This window comes from Euleptes europaea, chromosome 21 (assembly GCF_029931775.1).
Source record: "Euleptes europaea isolate rEulEur1 chromosome 21, rEulEur1.hap1, whole genome shotgun sequence".
Taxonomy (NCBI): Eukaryota; Metazoa; Chordata; class Lepidosauria; order Squamata; family Sphaerodactylidae; genus Euleptes; species Euleptes europaea.
This window is the reverse complement of record NC_079332.1, coordinates 10,763,427-10,778,845: the sequence shown is the minus strand read 5'-3', so window position 1 is coordinate 10,778,845 and position 15,419 is coordinate 10,763,427. Positions and strand designations below refer to the sequence as shown.

The following is a 15,419-nucleotide window of genomic DNA, read 5'->3' as shown; positions in this document are numbered from 1 at the left end:
CCAAAACCTTCTACGGTCCCTCTCCAGTCTTATAACCCGCTGGCAGAGCTGCAAAGTAGTAAGCATGGTCATAAAATATAAAGCCTTGATTGCTGAAAAATACGTCTGGCTCCTACATTTTTGGGGTGGCTCGTAAAACTGAAGAAAATGTGGCAAGAATTGCCCTCAGCGATAAAGGCAGAGAAGACGGGGAGAAGCCGATTTCGCTTACCCGTTGATTGATGTCCTAGACATAAACAGGCTAAAAACGGAGGACACGAAGGAGTGGTAAAGCTGAATGAACAGCCAGCCGGATTTCTCAATGCTGTTGTTTAAGAAGATCTGTGTTCCTTGGTCGAGGTAACTCTGGACAAAGACCGGCTGAAGGGATTCACACAGCTGCTCCGTATTGCACAAGTACCACTGCGAAGGGAAACACATTCGCACAAACACATTAGAAAAGTAGTACTATTCACATTTCAGTACCGTTAAACTAGGAGCGTGCAATTACTTTTCAAATATCTCGTAAAGGAGCACAATGGTGATTCTGTAATGATCTACTGTTACTTGTTTGTTCGTTCGGGACGGTCAAAGCACCCCTGACAAACTGCTCTGCGAAAGGATCCTTCGAGAAACGCGTCTCCTTGATCAGGTAAGATTCTCGTAGCTCCTGGTAACGCGCGATTTGCGTTTGGAATCTAGAGGAGGCCCACTTGGCTGCAGAACCTAAGACTCAGCAAGAGAAGATGTGCAGGTAAGCTCGCCATCCCTGCAGCATGGTAAGTTCAAAACTGCGAAAGTGCAGACAATCGCCCCGCACAAGCAGGGGGAAGAAGGAGACGCAGCAACTGAGCAGAGCCTCTGAAGAGCAACAGAAGCGTACAAAATATTGTCGAAGGCTTTCACGGTCAGAGTTCATTGGTTCTTGTAGGTTATCCGGGCTGTGTGACCGTGGTCTTGGTATTTTCTTTCCTGACGTTTCGCCAGCAGCTGTGGCAGGCATCTTCAGAGGAGTAACACTGAAGGACAGTGTCTCTCAGTGTCAAGTGTGTAGGAAGAGTAATATATAGTCAGAAAGGGGTTGGGTTTGAGCTGAATCATTGTCCTGCAAAAAGTATCAAAGGTAATGTGCTAATCATTGCCCTGTAAGTATCAAGATAATGTGCTAATGAGGGTGTGGTATGTTAATATGGAACTATTGTATCCTAAAGTGATTTGTTAATGTGTGAAATCCAAAGCTAATCAGCATTGCTATTGTGGACTGTAGTCTTTGTTAGTCTGGAGGTTTTCAGGACAGGAAGCCAAGCCTTATTCATTCTTAAACTCTCTTCTTTTATGTTAAAGTTGTGCTGATGTTTATGAATTTCAATGGCTTTTCTGTGCAATCTGACAAAATAGTTGGTAGAATTGTCCAGTCTTTCAGTGTCTTGGAATAAGACCCTGTGTCCTGTTTGTGTCACACATTAACAGATCACTTTAGGATACAATGGTTCCATATTAACATACCACATCCTCATTAGCACATTATCTTGATACTTACAGGACAATGATTAGCATATTACCTTTGATACTTTTTGCAGGACAATGATTCAGCTCAAACCCAACCCCTTTTTGACTATATATTACTCTTCCTACACACTTAACACTGAGAGACACTGTCCTTCAGTGTTACTCCTCTGAAGATGCCTGCCACAGCTGCTGGCGAAACGTCAGGAAAGAAAATACCAAGAGCACAGTCACACAGCCCGGATAACCTACAAGAAGCATACAGTTTTGGAGGTGCAAATCCATCCAGTGGGAGCTACTCTCTTATTTACTGGTGGTGGCAGTTACCACCCAGTTCGTTTTTGGTACCCTCTCAGAAGTGAACTTCCCAACGGAAGTTGGTTCCAGGTAGCTGGCTCGAGGTTGACTCAGCCTTCCATCCTTCCGAGGTTGGTAAAATGAGCACCCAGCTTGCTGGGGGTAAAGGGAAGATGACTGGGGAAGGCACTGGCAAACCACCCCAAAAACAAAGTCTGCCTAGTAAACGTCGGGATGTGACATCATCCCATGGGTCAGGAATGACCCGGTGTTTGCACAGGGGACCTTTACCTTTTACCCAGAAGTGAGGGGGAGGGATGGGTCACTGAGTAGAGACTTGGGATAACTGCATGGTTTTCTGACCCACCAGGGACCAGCCAGAAGGAATTTGGGGGGGTGGGGACTTGCGAGTCTGTTCCTTCACACTTTGGACTGTTCCAACTCCTGACCTGCCTTCCTCCGCATAGAGACCCTGGACTTCCTTGGTGGTCTCCCATCCAAATACTAAGCAGGGCTGGCCCTGCTTAGCTTCCGAGATCTGACGAGATTGGGCTAGCCTGGGCCATCCAGGTCAGGGCTATTGTTGTCTATGCACCAAAAGAAACTAATAGTGCTTTTTTTACTGGACTTTCGAGCAGCATGCTTTCCAGAGGCTCTTGCAGCACTGCAATTCAACTACAGATGCTTTTCAGCCAGTAGGGTTGCTAGGTCCCCTCTTCGCCACCAACGGGAGGTTTTGGGGGCGGAGCCTGAGGGCAAGGTTTGGGGAGGGGAGGGACTTCAATGCCATAGAGTCCAATTGCAAAAGCGGCCATTTTCTCCAGGTGAAATGATCTGATGAGATCAGGACAAAGGAAAATAAGGAGGAATCAAACCGGCTTACAACCACCTTCCCTTCCCCTCCCCACAACAGACACCCTGTGAGGTAAGTGGGGCTGAGAGAGCTGTAACCAGCCCAAGGTCACCCAGCTGGCTTCATGTGTAGGAGTGGGGAAACAAATCCAATTCACCAGATTAGCCTCCGCCGCTCATGTGGAGGAGTGGGGAATCCAACCCAGTTCTCCAGATCAGAGTCCACCGCTCCAAACCACCGCTCTTAACCACACCACGCTGGCTCTCAGTTGTAATAGCAGATCTCCTGCCACCACCTGGAGGTTATACTAAAAAAGAAAAGAAAAATGGTATCAGCAACGCAGTCCACATTATGCCAAAATCTTTTATAGAATGTAGACTATAATTGCACCAATCATATCTTATCACTATATACTACAGACTAAACATGCTATCACTATATACTAAATACTAAACATACACCATATAAGAGAACAAAATCACTATGAAATAAGAGTCATAGAAAGCTACAGACTCTTTCATAGTGATTTTGTTCTCCTCTTATATGGTGTAGAATAGAATAGAATTTAATTCTATTCTTATATGGAGTCTTTAGTCTTTACCATATAGTGATAGCAGGTTTAGTCTGTAGTATATAGTGATAAGATATGATTGGTGCAATTATAGTCTACATTCTATAAAAGAAGGGGCCATGGCTCAGTTTGTAGAGCATCTGCTTGGCATGCAGAAGGTCCCAGGTTCGATCCCCGGCATCTCCAGTTAAAGGGACTAGGCAAGTAGTGATGTGAAAGACCTTTCTCTGCCTGAGACCTTGGAGAGCCGCTGTCGATCTGAGTAGACAATACTGACTTTGATGGACTGAGGGTCTGATTCAGTATAAGGCAGCTTCATGTGTTCAATTTGGCATAATATTGTAGTCTGCGTTGCTGATACGTTTTTCTTTTTTGTTAGTATAATTACCACCAGCCTTAGTTTGCTTATACCACCTGGAGGTTGGCAACCCTATCGGCCAGTGATGTTTTCCCTTGGGCAGCCAGGAGCCCAACGCTAGAAATAAGTGTGTGGCAACATTCCTTTGGGTGTTCCAAGTTTTTGTTTGGGAACGTCCAGATCGTTCCCAGTTAAGCGCCCCTCCTGCCTGTCTGTGCTGTTCTCCCAACACAAGGCGTTCTTATTTAATGAAGAATAAGCTCTGGGTGCATCGCCAGAATGAAAAACTTAAAATTAGGCAGTGGGGAAATTTTTTATAAATTTATTATACCTTAAAAAACACTTCGTTAATTTTCTTTGAAAGTTGATTAAAGTTACTCATATGTGTTTTGTCTCATAATGAATACTGCCACTTCATCGGAACATGCAGCTCTTTGGTGGATATGGAAAGAGTCATATAAGGTACTGCACAGTACGTAGTAAATAACTTCCTCTAAACTACAATTTTAATGCAGCTATTCTACACAGCTACTCCAGTTTAAATTCATGGGGCTTAGATAGGAGTTACACTGCATAGCATTACACGGCTAATTGCTAAGGCTTTTTTATTTTATTTTTCTAATGTATAACCCGCCCTCATCCCCAGCGAGCCAGGCTCAGGGCGGATTTTAAAAATTGCTGCTATTTATTTGCTCTGTGAACATTATTTTTTAATGATCGTATTGTCTGCTTTGCTAATTTGAATAATTAACTTGGAAAAACAGGATGTGTATTTAATTAAAAAACATTCCAACTAAATAAATGTATTTATAATGAACCGGACCTATAAGTAAATAGTTTTGATGAACTTTTTAAACAGTTTCTTTTTAGGATGCAAATACATTTATTAACAAAAAACAAAAAAAACCCTTCTCTCAGCATGCTTTTAATTCTTTATGCTGCTTAAAAACAACCCAAATCCAGTACATGGGATTTTACCTTTTGCATTTTTATCGAACTCAGCCAATACTTGACTAATAATTTATTACAACTCTAGTTGTGTTCTTTAAAAAAAAAAAAGCCAGTGTGATATAGTGGTTAAGTTTGCTGGAGGACATTGGGCCAGTCACACACTCTCAGCCTTCCTTGCAGGGTTGTAGTTGGGATAAAATGGAGGAGAGGAGAATGCCATAAACCCCCATTGGGGAGAAAGGTGAGGTATAAATGGATGAAATAAATAAACAAACAAACCAATATTTGCTTCCTCGTTCCTCCTCTGTGCTTTTAAAGGGAGGGATAACTGGTTCTTCCCAATTTACTAGCTACTCATTCAAACAGTTGATGACAGCACTCCTCAAAACATCCTGGAAGTAACTATTGATGGGAATGGCAGCTAACAGCACCTTTCTGATGATCGTATTACCCAATGTGCATAAATAGAAACGAGTGAATGCAAACGGCCATCTCCTGGTGGTCCCTGGCCCGAAGAGTGTCCAGCTTAGGGTAGCCAACCTCCAGGTACTAACTGGAGATCTCCTGCTATTACAACTGATCTCCAGTCGACAGAGATCAGTTCACCCGGAGAAAACGGCCACTTTGCCCATCGGACTCTATGGCATTAAAGTCCCTCCCCTCCTCAGGCTCCGCCCCAAAAACCTCCCGCCGGTGGCGAAGAAGGACCTGGCGACCCTAGTCCGGCTGTCCTCAACCAGGGCCAGGGCTTTCTCGGTGGAACTCTCTTCTGGGCGAGATCAGGGCCCTGCGGGATCTTAAACAATTCCACAGGGTCTGTAAGCCAGTTGTTCCACCGGGCCTATGGTTGAGGACAGCTACGAGTTTATATCTCAGCTGGCCTCCCTTCCCACCCACCCCCAGTCCTCTACTTTATAATGGCATTTCAATAGAACTGGGGCTTTGTGTGCAGCTATTATGGTTTTAGCCACCTGTAGCTCTGACCTGGATGGCCCAGGCTAGCCTGATCTCGTCAGGCTGCGACTTGACGGCACTTTACACACATACACAGTTGGGTTTTTGGGTTTTAAACCTTTCTGAATTTGTATGTTTTACGGAGACTGCTTTGTTGTTTTTAAGAGCCCCGTGGTACAGAGTGGTAAGCCGCAGCACTGCAGTCAAAAGCTCTGCTCGCGGCCTGAGTTCAATCCCGACAGAAGTCGGTTTCAGGACGCCGGCTCAAGGTCGACTCTGCCTTCCATCCTTCCAAGGTCGGTAAAACGAGTACCCAGCTTGCTGGGGGTCAAGGGTAGACAACTGGGGAAGACGATGGCAAACCACCCCGTAAACATAGTCTACCTAGTAAACGTCATGATGTGACATTACCCCATGGATCAGTTATGACCCGGTGCTTGCACAGGAGACTGCCTTTACCTTTATTGTTTTAATGAATATATAAATATATACATTTTTAGACGCTGTAAGCCGTTGCTGCCTGCCCCTCCTCAAGATGCATAAGCTCCTAGGCTTAGCCGCCCCAAGCCTGGTTTCAGCCAGGAATTGAGGGCGAGATATAAGTTGAACAAATAGATAAATAAAGAAACCTATGGATGCTGGAAACTAAGCCCTGGCAAGTGTGGTTTTCCTTCCTCTTGCATAACGACGACACATACTCCTCTTCCCATCAGATACAGCCCACAGTAATAAGGCTGAAGCAAGACTCGAGATGAGGTAGGACGAACTCGCAAGGGATTCCAGGGAATTGCATAAGAACAAACAGAAGCGGGGAGCGGGCACAGAGAGTCTGTCCCCGCTAAATTAAGCCAGTTACTCAATTTCTCTTGTTAGCTAGCTTGTCTGCACGTAACTAAACACACTACCTTTCCTGCTGCCGACAGGTTGGAGCATCAATCTTTGCTCAAGTGAAATGGGGCTGAAAATAGCCAATGACTTTCTGGAAATCCCGCACATGCAAATAAGGCAAATAAAATAAACGGAAGCAACCTGTCCAGTTCAAGAAATGTGGCTGCGACAGAAAGTTGATGCAAGTACCAGCTCCGTGGCGGAACTAATATTTCAAATCTGGGAGCAGTGATGGTTTTTCCGGAGTTGCGTAACCGAAAAACAGACACTTTTGCCAGTCACCGCTGCAACAGGGAAGTTGGGAAATCTGGGTTCGAGTTACACCTGTTCCTGGTTTGCTGCTGCTCCCATTACATAACCCCCTTCCAGCTCCATCTCAGATTTTGTTGGCTGCCTGCAAAATAGTTCCGTACAAAGCCGAAACTTGATACACACCTTACCCAAAGGTGACCCAACAAAAACAATAAAGCACAAAATGGTTCATATTGTTTTGTTTCCCCTTAACAATGCTATTCATCATTTTATTTTTTCGAAAACGATTGTCACCTGCCACCCCCAAGCAAAAATGTGGGAGACTCCGAAATTCTTCCAAATGTTTTCACTCATCACAGGTAAAGTTATCTTCACTGCATAAATCTACAAGAAATAATGCAACAATATTTCTGGTTCCTAAACTTCAACTAATTTTTAGGTGCCCGGGCTACCATGCATCTTGGATTTTCCCCTTCCAGAGCATACACCCCAAACGGACTTCTACTGAGTTAGACCCTTGATCCATCAAGGTTCAGTATTGTCTACCCACACTGGCAGTGACTGTCCAGGGTCTAAGGCAGAGCCTTTTCACATCCCCCAATCCTACTACCCAATCCTTTTAACTGGAGATGCCAGGGATTGAACCTGGGACCTTCCACACGCCAAGCAGATGTTCATCACTGAGCCACAGCCCCTCCCCAAGCCACATAAGCTCCTAGGCTTATCAATATAGAAAACTTACAAAAGTTGGGCTAGGATAGAATTGCCAGGTCCTTCTTCGCCACCAGCGGGAGGTACTCAGGATGGAGCCTGAGGAGGACGGGGTTTGAGGAGGGGCTTCAATGCCATTGAGTCCAACTGCCGAAGAGGCCATTTTCTCCAGATGAACTGATCTCTAACGCTGGAGATCAGTTGTAATAACAGGAGATCGCCAGCTAGTACCTGGAGGATAGCAACCCTAGGCTAGGAAGAACTAGGAAGAATCTAGTATAGTTTCCCTCAGCTTACTCAGTCCATGTTTGCTTAACTTAAATTACAAAACACATAATGATACCTCGCTGATTGAGACAGTTCCTCTTTTGGAATAGAGACCACGCTTGCTCTCTCCAGTTGAAAGGCTAACCAGGGCCATCCTAAGCAGAACTGCACCCTTCCAATCTGACAGAAGTCAATGTCAGTGTGCTGCCAACTTTCCTGCCCTTCAGACCTGGATTAGAATCCTTTATGTTGTTACGCATTGGCACGTTTTAGGGTCCTGAACCACGTTTTGTGCACCCAATTGCATTCCTGGTCAGTTTGTGGCCAGGGGGGAGGGTTATGAAAAGGCCTTTCACATTCACCTTACCCCTTTTCCCTTATTCTTTGGACGCAAGCCCCTCTTCATTGCTTCTTACAAATTACTTACAGAAAATCTATGTGCTGACTCTCCTGAGACCCGTCTCTCTTCCAGAGTAGGGTTGCCAGGTCCCTCTTTGCCACCGGCGTGAGGTTTTGGGGGTGGATCCTGAGGAAGACGGGGTTTGGGGAGGGACTTCAATGCCATAGGGCGAAAACGCACGGTCGCCTTAGCCTCCTTTTCCCCCTGTTTCAGCCAGGATCGAACGCATGCGTTTTCGCCGAACCTGCATTCGATCCTGGCTGAAACAAGGAATAAAGGAGGCTAAAGCGACCATGAGTTTTCGCCCATAGAGTCCAATTGCCAAAGCAGCAATTTTCTCCAGGTGATCTGATCTCTATCGGCTGGAGATCAGTTGTGATAGCAGGAGATCTCCAGCTAGTACCTGGAGGCTGACAACCCTACCCCCAGAGACTTTTCACCCTTCATGATTATGTTCTGTTTGTGCTCTCTCCTCTTCCAATCCATGTATCTATACTTCTCCCCAGCAGCGCATGCGCTTTCTAGGTCACCTCCCCAAACAAAAATAACCTTCCTACACACAAGCAACAATACCCTTACTATTTACGTAGCACTTTTTGAGCCTCCAGAGGGCTTCACATATATTCTCTGTCAGCCTGTGTGCATGTATCATGGCGTGTGTGTATGTGCGCACATGGTAGAAAGTGCCATCAAGTCAAAGCTGACTTATGGCGACCCTGTTTCCCTACCTGGAGCTGGCAACTATAAGCTCAATGAGTGAAAAAAGGCCAGCCTTGGTCTAACCTACCTCATTGGGGTGTTGTGAGGACAAAACAGTGTTTGGGATGGGGGGCAGAGCTTTGCACGGCAGCTTGAAATCCTTGGAGAAAGGTCAGGGTAAAAATGTGATCGATAGAAAATAAGTTTTTAGAACTGGGGAATCCCATTTAAAATATCAGCAAGGAATATAGAGCGGCCTTCTTTAAGCTCATTAATCTGCAACCCCTTCGTTCTTCACACAAGGCATAGTTAAATTGTGGAACTCCCTGCCCCAGGATGTGCTGATGGCTGTCAACTTGGAAGGCTTTAAGAGGGGAGTGAACATATTCATGGAGGATAGGGCTATTCATGGCTACTAGTCAAAATGGGTACTAGTCATGATGCATACCTATTCTCTCCAGGATCAGAGGAGCATAATGATTATGTTAGGTGCCGTGGGACACAGACAGGACAATGCTGCTGCAGTCTTCTTGTTTGTGGGCTTCCTAGAGGCAATTGTTTGGCCACTGTGTGAACAGACTGCTGGACTTGATGATGGGCCTTGGTCTGATCCAGCAGGGCTTTTCTTATGTTCTTATGAAGAGCTTTTTGAATGGAGAGGGGTGCTATTAAGACGAGAGGAGCAGAGATGGGGGGGGGACGGTTAAACCCTCCTTCTCCCTCAGCGCTTCAAATCAGCTGCTAATGTGCTGTGTGACGCATTTGGGATCCTCCACTGGAGTAAACCCTGAATTGTGTGTGCAAGTCACAGCCGACTAATGGCGACCCCGTAGGGTTTTCAAGGCAAGAGACGTTCGGAGGTGGTTTGCCGTGGCCTGCCTCTGCATGGGCTGAGAGAGTTCTGAGAGAACTGTGACTGGCCCCAGGTCAACCAACAGGCTGCGTGTGGAGGAGCGGGGAATCAGACCCTGTTCTCCAGATTAGATTCCACCGCTTTTAACCACTATACTGGCTTTTGTGTGTGTGTGTGTATATATATAGATATGTATATAGATATAGATATATAGTTACATACTTATTCAATAGGGCACTGGGGACGGAGTCTGAGAAAAACAGTGGTTAGCCTTAGACCACCTAGTGAGTTCACAGCAGGAACGAGATCTGCTCAGTCCAAGGCACACCGCCATTACCTTCTCCTAGCCAAGGATTTCTCCCACTTCCCTCCTCTCAAAATTGCCACCCGCAATAAATACATTATTTTTTTAAAAAGCACACATTCAGGCAATGCATCCGCTCCAACCCCTTCTTTGTCTTTTCGGTCGCAGGAGCTGTGGCTCGGCGGTAACAGTATCTGCTCTTTGCAGGTTCAAATCCCCCCATTAAAAAGATCATGCAGTAGGCGACGTGCAAGACCTCTGCCTGAGACCCTGGCAGAGCCGACCTGGATAAATCAAGAACAAGGCAGCTCTGTGCATTCAAACACTTAATGTGAAGGGTCCTTAGTTCAGTGTCAGAGGACCTGCTTTGTGTGCAGAAGATCCTGGGTTCAGTTCCCGACTTTCGCAACTAAAAGACTGAGCAAAAGATCACTCCTTGATAGAGATGCCAGTCTCCAGGTGGGACTTGGGGACACCCACCCATCCCAGAATTACAGCTCATCTCCAGACTACAGAGATCAGTTCCCCCTGAAGAAAATGGGATTCTTGGGAGGGTGGACTCTATGGCACTGTCCCCCACTGAGGTTCCTTCCTCCTAGCGATGCCAGCCTCCAGGTGGGACCTGGAGATCCCCCGGAATCACAAGCACATCTTCAGAGTGCAGAGATCAGCCCCCCGTGAGAAAATGGATGCTTTGGAGGGTGGACTCTATGGCATTGTCCCCCACTGAGGTCCCTGTCCTCCCTCAGGCTCCATCCCCAAATCTCCAGGTAGGGATGCCAGCCTCCAGGTGAGACCTGGGAATCCCCCAGAATATAGTTACATATAGTATATTATATAGTAAAATATATAATATTATATAGTATATATAATGTGTGTGTGTAAAGTGCCTTCAAGTCGCAGCCAACTTATGGCGACCCCTTTTGGGGTTTTCATGGCAAGAGACTAATAGAGGTGGTTTGCCAGTGCCTTCCTCTGCACAGCAACCCTGGTATTCCTTGGTGGTCTCCCATCCAGATACTAACCAGGGCCGACTCTGCTTAGCTTCTGAGATCTGACGAGATCAGGCTAGCCTGGGCCATCCTATATAATATATAGTAAATATTACATATAAAATAGAAGAATATAGTAACTATATTCATCTCTAGACTACAGAGATCACTTCCCCTAAAGAAAATAGGATTCTTGGGAGGGTGCACTCTATGGCACCTATGGAGGGTGGACTCTATGGCACTGTCCCCCACTGAGGTTCCTTCCTCCTAGCGATGCCAGCCTCCAGGTGGGACCTGGAGATCCCCCGGAATCACACCTCATCTCCAGACTACCGTTCCCCTGGAGAAAATGGATGTTTCGGAGGGTGGGCTCTGAGGCGTTGTCCCTGTCCTCCCCCAGGCTCCATCCCCAAATCTCCAGGAGCCTCCCAACCTGGATCTGGCAGCCCTGCCCCTCCATAACCCCCCGAGGGTGGCCAGGAAGGACCTGTACGCCCCGAAGAGCCGCTGCCAGTCAGAGCGGGTGATGCCGAGCTTGGCTGACAGAAGGCCTGACTCAGGGGTGTGGGCTCCAAAGTTTTTTTGGGGGGGGGTCTCTCCTGTCAGGGGGGGATCGTTTGACCTGGAGGTTGAGCCTGGGACCCTCTGAGGTCTTGCCCCAGGGGCAGGACCTCAGAGGGTCCCAGGCTCAACCTCCAGGTCAAACGATCCCCCCCCTGACAGGAGAGACCCCCCCAAAAAAAAAACTTTGGAGCCCACACCCCAAAACAACCCCCCTCAAGACACCCTAGCCCCTTCCTCTCAGAGAAACGGCCGGACTCTGAGGCAATGGGGTGCCTCAATTCCCTCTCTTTTGGGCCTGGGGGGGGCCTAAATGAGGGGAAAGGATTTGGGGAGGGGGATGCCCCTCAGAGCTATTTCCGAAGAAGACCCTCCTTTCTCCCCCCAACCCCCACCCCAGTGTGAGAGCAACATAACACCCCCCTTCCCCCCCACCCACCCCACAGCTCTGCCATTGCTTCCTTGGCAGGGGGAGAGAGGGGGGGGGAAAGAGGATTTTTTTGGGGAGAGGGTGCTCCTCTCAGAGCTATTTCCAAAGAAGACCCTCCTTTCTCCCCCACCCAAGTGTGAGAGCGATATGACGCCCCCCCTTCCCCCCCCACCTACCCACCCCCCCCACAGCTCTGCCATCGCTTCCTTGGCAGGGGGAGAGGCGGCGGGTCTGCAGCCCCCGGGGAGGGGGGCGCGCCCCTCCCCCTCCCGCCCCTCCCCCACGGCGGCCCCCTCCCCCCCCTACCTGGTGGTTCTCCTTGATGCCCGGCTCCGCCTGCCCGTGGCTGCCCATCATGTTGGCGTAGAGGGACCTGGATAAAGGGCTCCGGAGGTACCTGGCAGGGCCGGCCCACATCCTCTTCCTGAGCGCCCACAAGGACAAGGTGTACAAGCCCAGCCAGGCCAGGCAGAGTCTCATGGGGGGGTTGGGTTGGCGGTGGGGGGGGGGAGGGAGGGGGAGGGGACCAGGCTGCCAAAGGTGGGGGGGGACCCTCCGGATCACCCCCTCCTCCCGCCGCCGCCGCCTCTTTTCTCCATGGCAGCCGCCAACGCGGGCGAGCTCCCCTTCCGCGGCCGCAGCAGACACAGGGGCGACGGGCTGCGGCGGAACCCCCGGCGCGCGGCCCGGGGCTCCGGCCCGGACGGGATTGACGGGGACACGCGGAGGAGGAGGAGGCCCTCCTGCCCACTCCTTTGCCCTCTTCCCTTCCCTCTCGCGCGCGTTCGGGGCCCCGCCGCTCGGCCAATCAGCGGGCAGGGACCGGCGGCGCCGGGCGGGGGCGCTGCTTTCAAAAGCCGGCGGCGGCGGCAGGCACCCAAGGAGGGGTGGGCGGGGCCGGGGAAGGAAGCGCCTCCCCCCTCGCGTTGACAGACAGGCCCTGGCGGCCGGGCACGCCCCTTTGTCCGGGGATGCTCCACATGAACACATGGGGCGAAAATGCATGGTCGCTTTATCTTCCTTTAATCCCTGTTTTAGCCAGGATCGAACGCACATTAAGTGAAACGCATGTGTTCGATCCTGGCTGAATCCTGGCTGAAACAGGGATTAAAGGGGGATAAAGCGACCATGCGTTTTCGCCCATGGAGCTGCCTTCTACTGAATCGGATCCCGGGTCCATCAAAGTCCGTGTTGTCTGCTCAGACAGGCAGCGGCTCTCCAGGGTCTCAGGCAGAGGTCTTTCACATCACCTGCTTGTCTAGTCCCTTTAACTGGAGATGCTGCGGGATTGAACCTGGGATCTTCTGCATGCCAAGCAGAGGCTCTGCCACTGAGCCACAGCCCCTCCCTGGAACATAAGCAAAGCCATGAAAACACGACGCTGCCTTATTAGGGTTGCCAACCTCCAGGTGATGGCTGGAGACCTGCTATTACAACTGATCTCCAGCCGATATAAATCAGTTCACCTGGAGAAAATGGCCGCTTTGGCAGTTGGACTCTATGGCACTGAAGTCCTTCCCCTCCCCCAAATCCCTCCTCAGGCTCCGCCCTAAAAACCTCCCGCCGGTGGCGAAGAAGGACCTGCCAAACCTATGCCTTATACTGAACCAGACCCTTGGTCCATCAGTCAGTATTGTCTACTCACACCGGCAGTGGCTCTCCAGGGTCTCAGACAGTGGTCTTTCCCATCACCTACCTGCCTAGTCCCTTTAACTAGAGATGCCGGGGATTGAACCTGGGGCCTTCTGCATGCCAAGCACCTGGTTGAAACACCTGGTTGGCCACTGTGTGAACAGACTGCTGGACTTGGGGGGCCTTGGTCTGATCCAGCATGGCTTTTCTTATGTTCTAAAGAGTTGGTTTTTATACTCCTCTTTTCTCTGTCGTAAGGAGTCTCGAAGCGGCTTACAATTGCCTCCCCCGCCCCCAACAGGCACCTTGTAAGGTAGGTGGGGCTGAGAGATTTCTGAGAGAACTGTGACCAGCCCCTCCTGGCTGCCACAGAGCCCTGAGCCTCCAGACACTTTGCCCCTGACTCGTCCCTTCAGGGTCAACCGTCTGATTGAGAGGATGTGAAGAATTAGAACCGGCTCTTAGCCCTGCCATGTCGGCTGCGCTTTGGGCAAGAGGCCACAAGGCGGCGTGCGAATCCTGGTTGTGGGAGTGCACCGGGAACTAAGAGTGGGTGATGGTAGGATTGCCAACCTCCAGGGAGTGCCTGGAGAGTTCCTGGAATTACAACTGGTCTCCAGACTACAGTTCCCCTGGAGGAAGTGGCTGCTTTGGAGGGCGGGCTCTGTGGCATCACATCCCTTGCTGAGGTCCCTGCCCAAAATCCATTTTCCCCTGGGAGGACAGGGCTTTTTCTCCTGGGGTTTCTTTCCCAGTTCTCTGTTGGTTTGCTTCAGAACTTTTGGAATGTAGCTGCTAGCTTTTTTTGCTTTTTAAAAAAGGAAAAGAGTTGGTTTTTATATGCCGACTTTCTCTACCACTTAAGGGAGACTCAAACCGGCTTACAATCACCTCCCCCTCCCCACAACAGACATAAGATATACAGCAGTGATGATATCATGTTAAATGAAGGACAACAGGGTTTATTATGGTATAATTCAGACACCATGATGTACCAAGTAGCGTTTGTTTTACATTCATCATCAAGTCAGTTCGGAAGACAAGAGCTAGAAAGAAGTCTTTTAATAAGAAGAACCCCCAAATGGTGCAGTCAGCTGTTTGAAGGAAGACCAAGGTCACAGCAGTATAATTTGACACTTGCCTATCCCTGTTTCCATGAAATCAAGCAGCTAGGAAATCCAGACGCAAAAGAATCTTTTCTATAGCTCCGCCAACCCAAATTTAATAGTGTAAAAAGTATTGCTTTTCCCATATATGATTTTTAAACACCCAAAGATCTTTTCTTTCTACGTTGAATCTCCCCATTGGAGGCCTCAGGTTTTCCATGCAAGCAGCTGCCCTGCATCTCAGGACAATTACCCACCTTTCCGCCCTGTTCTCTTCTACTAGAGTTCCTCCACTTTCTCATTTAGCAAAACCATGTCTTGCAGACATCACATCAGTTAGGGAGTGTAAAGCCAACCTGCATTTCCCCTTTCGCCTTTAAAACATAAATCCCCATAACCCTCTTTTCGCATACAGAGAAGTAAACTCTTTTCAGTTGTTACGATCAATTGTGCATTAGTGGAGATGATGCACCACATAATCCTCTCAATACAGTGTGTTACCACAGGGCACTGTGCATACCAGTGCTGGAAAATACATGCAAACGGCCACCCTCAAAAAAATCTCCTGCGTCCCAAAGCACGAAGCCAGGATCTTTATACACCACTGATCTTAGTGGCTGAAAACGGCTAAGTATCCGTCTGCCATTTTTGACAGAAGGAATTACAACCACCATTTTTGAGGCTGTTACGAGCTCTTCCTCTAAGAAGGACTTTGGTCTGCAGTATTCCATTCTAGGAGATGTACCTGGTGTTTCTCAGGTGCTGTGAGGTCGAGACCTAGTAATGATCTGAGAAGGTCTACGTGACATCTCTAACATCTATCTAAGTAGCTGTTCTTGCTGTTGAGAAGGAAGG

General features: G+C 48.7%; 1 protein-coding gene across 2 annotated transcripts in view; it reads right to left on the bottom strand.

The window, feature by feature from the left end:
- METTL9 (methyltransferase 9, His-X-His N1(pi)-histidine) overlaps positions 1–12,312 on the bottom strand; it is a 30,856-nt gene extending 18,544 nt beyond the window's left edge. For both annotated transcript variants that reach the window (XM_056866262.1, XM_056866263.1), the window contains exons 1-2: positions 12,133–12,312; positions 212–402 (exon numbers count right to left, since the gene is read on the bottom strand). In XM_056866262.1, coding sequence (XP_056722240.1) covers positions 212–402; positions 12,133–12,306 — 365 coding nt within the window. In that variant the 5' untranslated portion in view covers positions 12,307–12,312. The remainder of the gene's footprint in view (positions 1–211; positions 403–12,132) is intronic.
- Between the last annotated feature and the right edge of the window lie 3,107 nt (positions 12,313–15,419).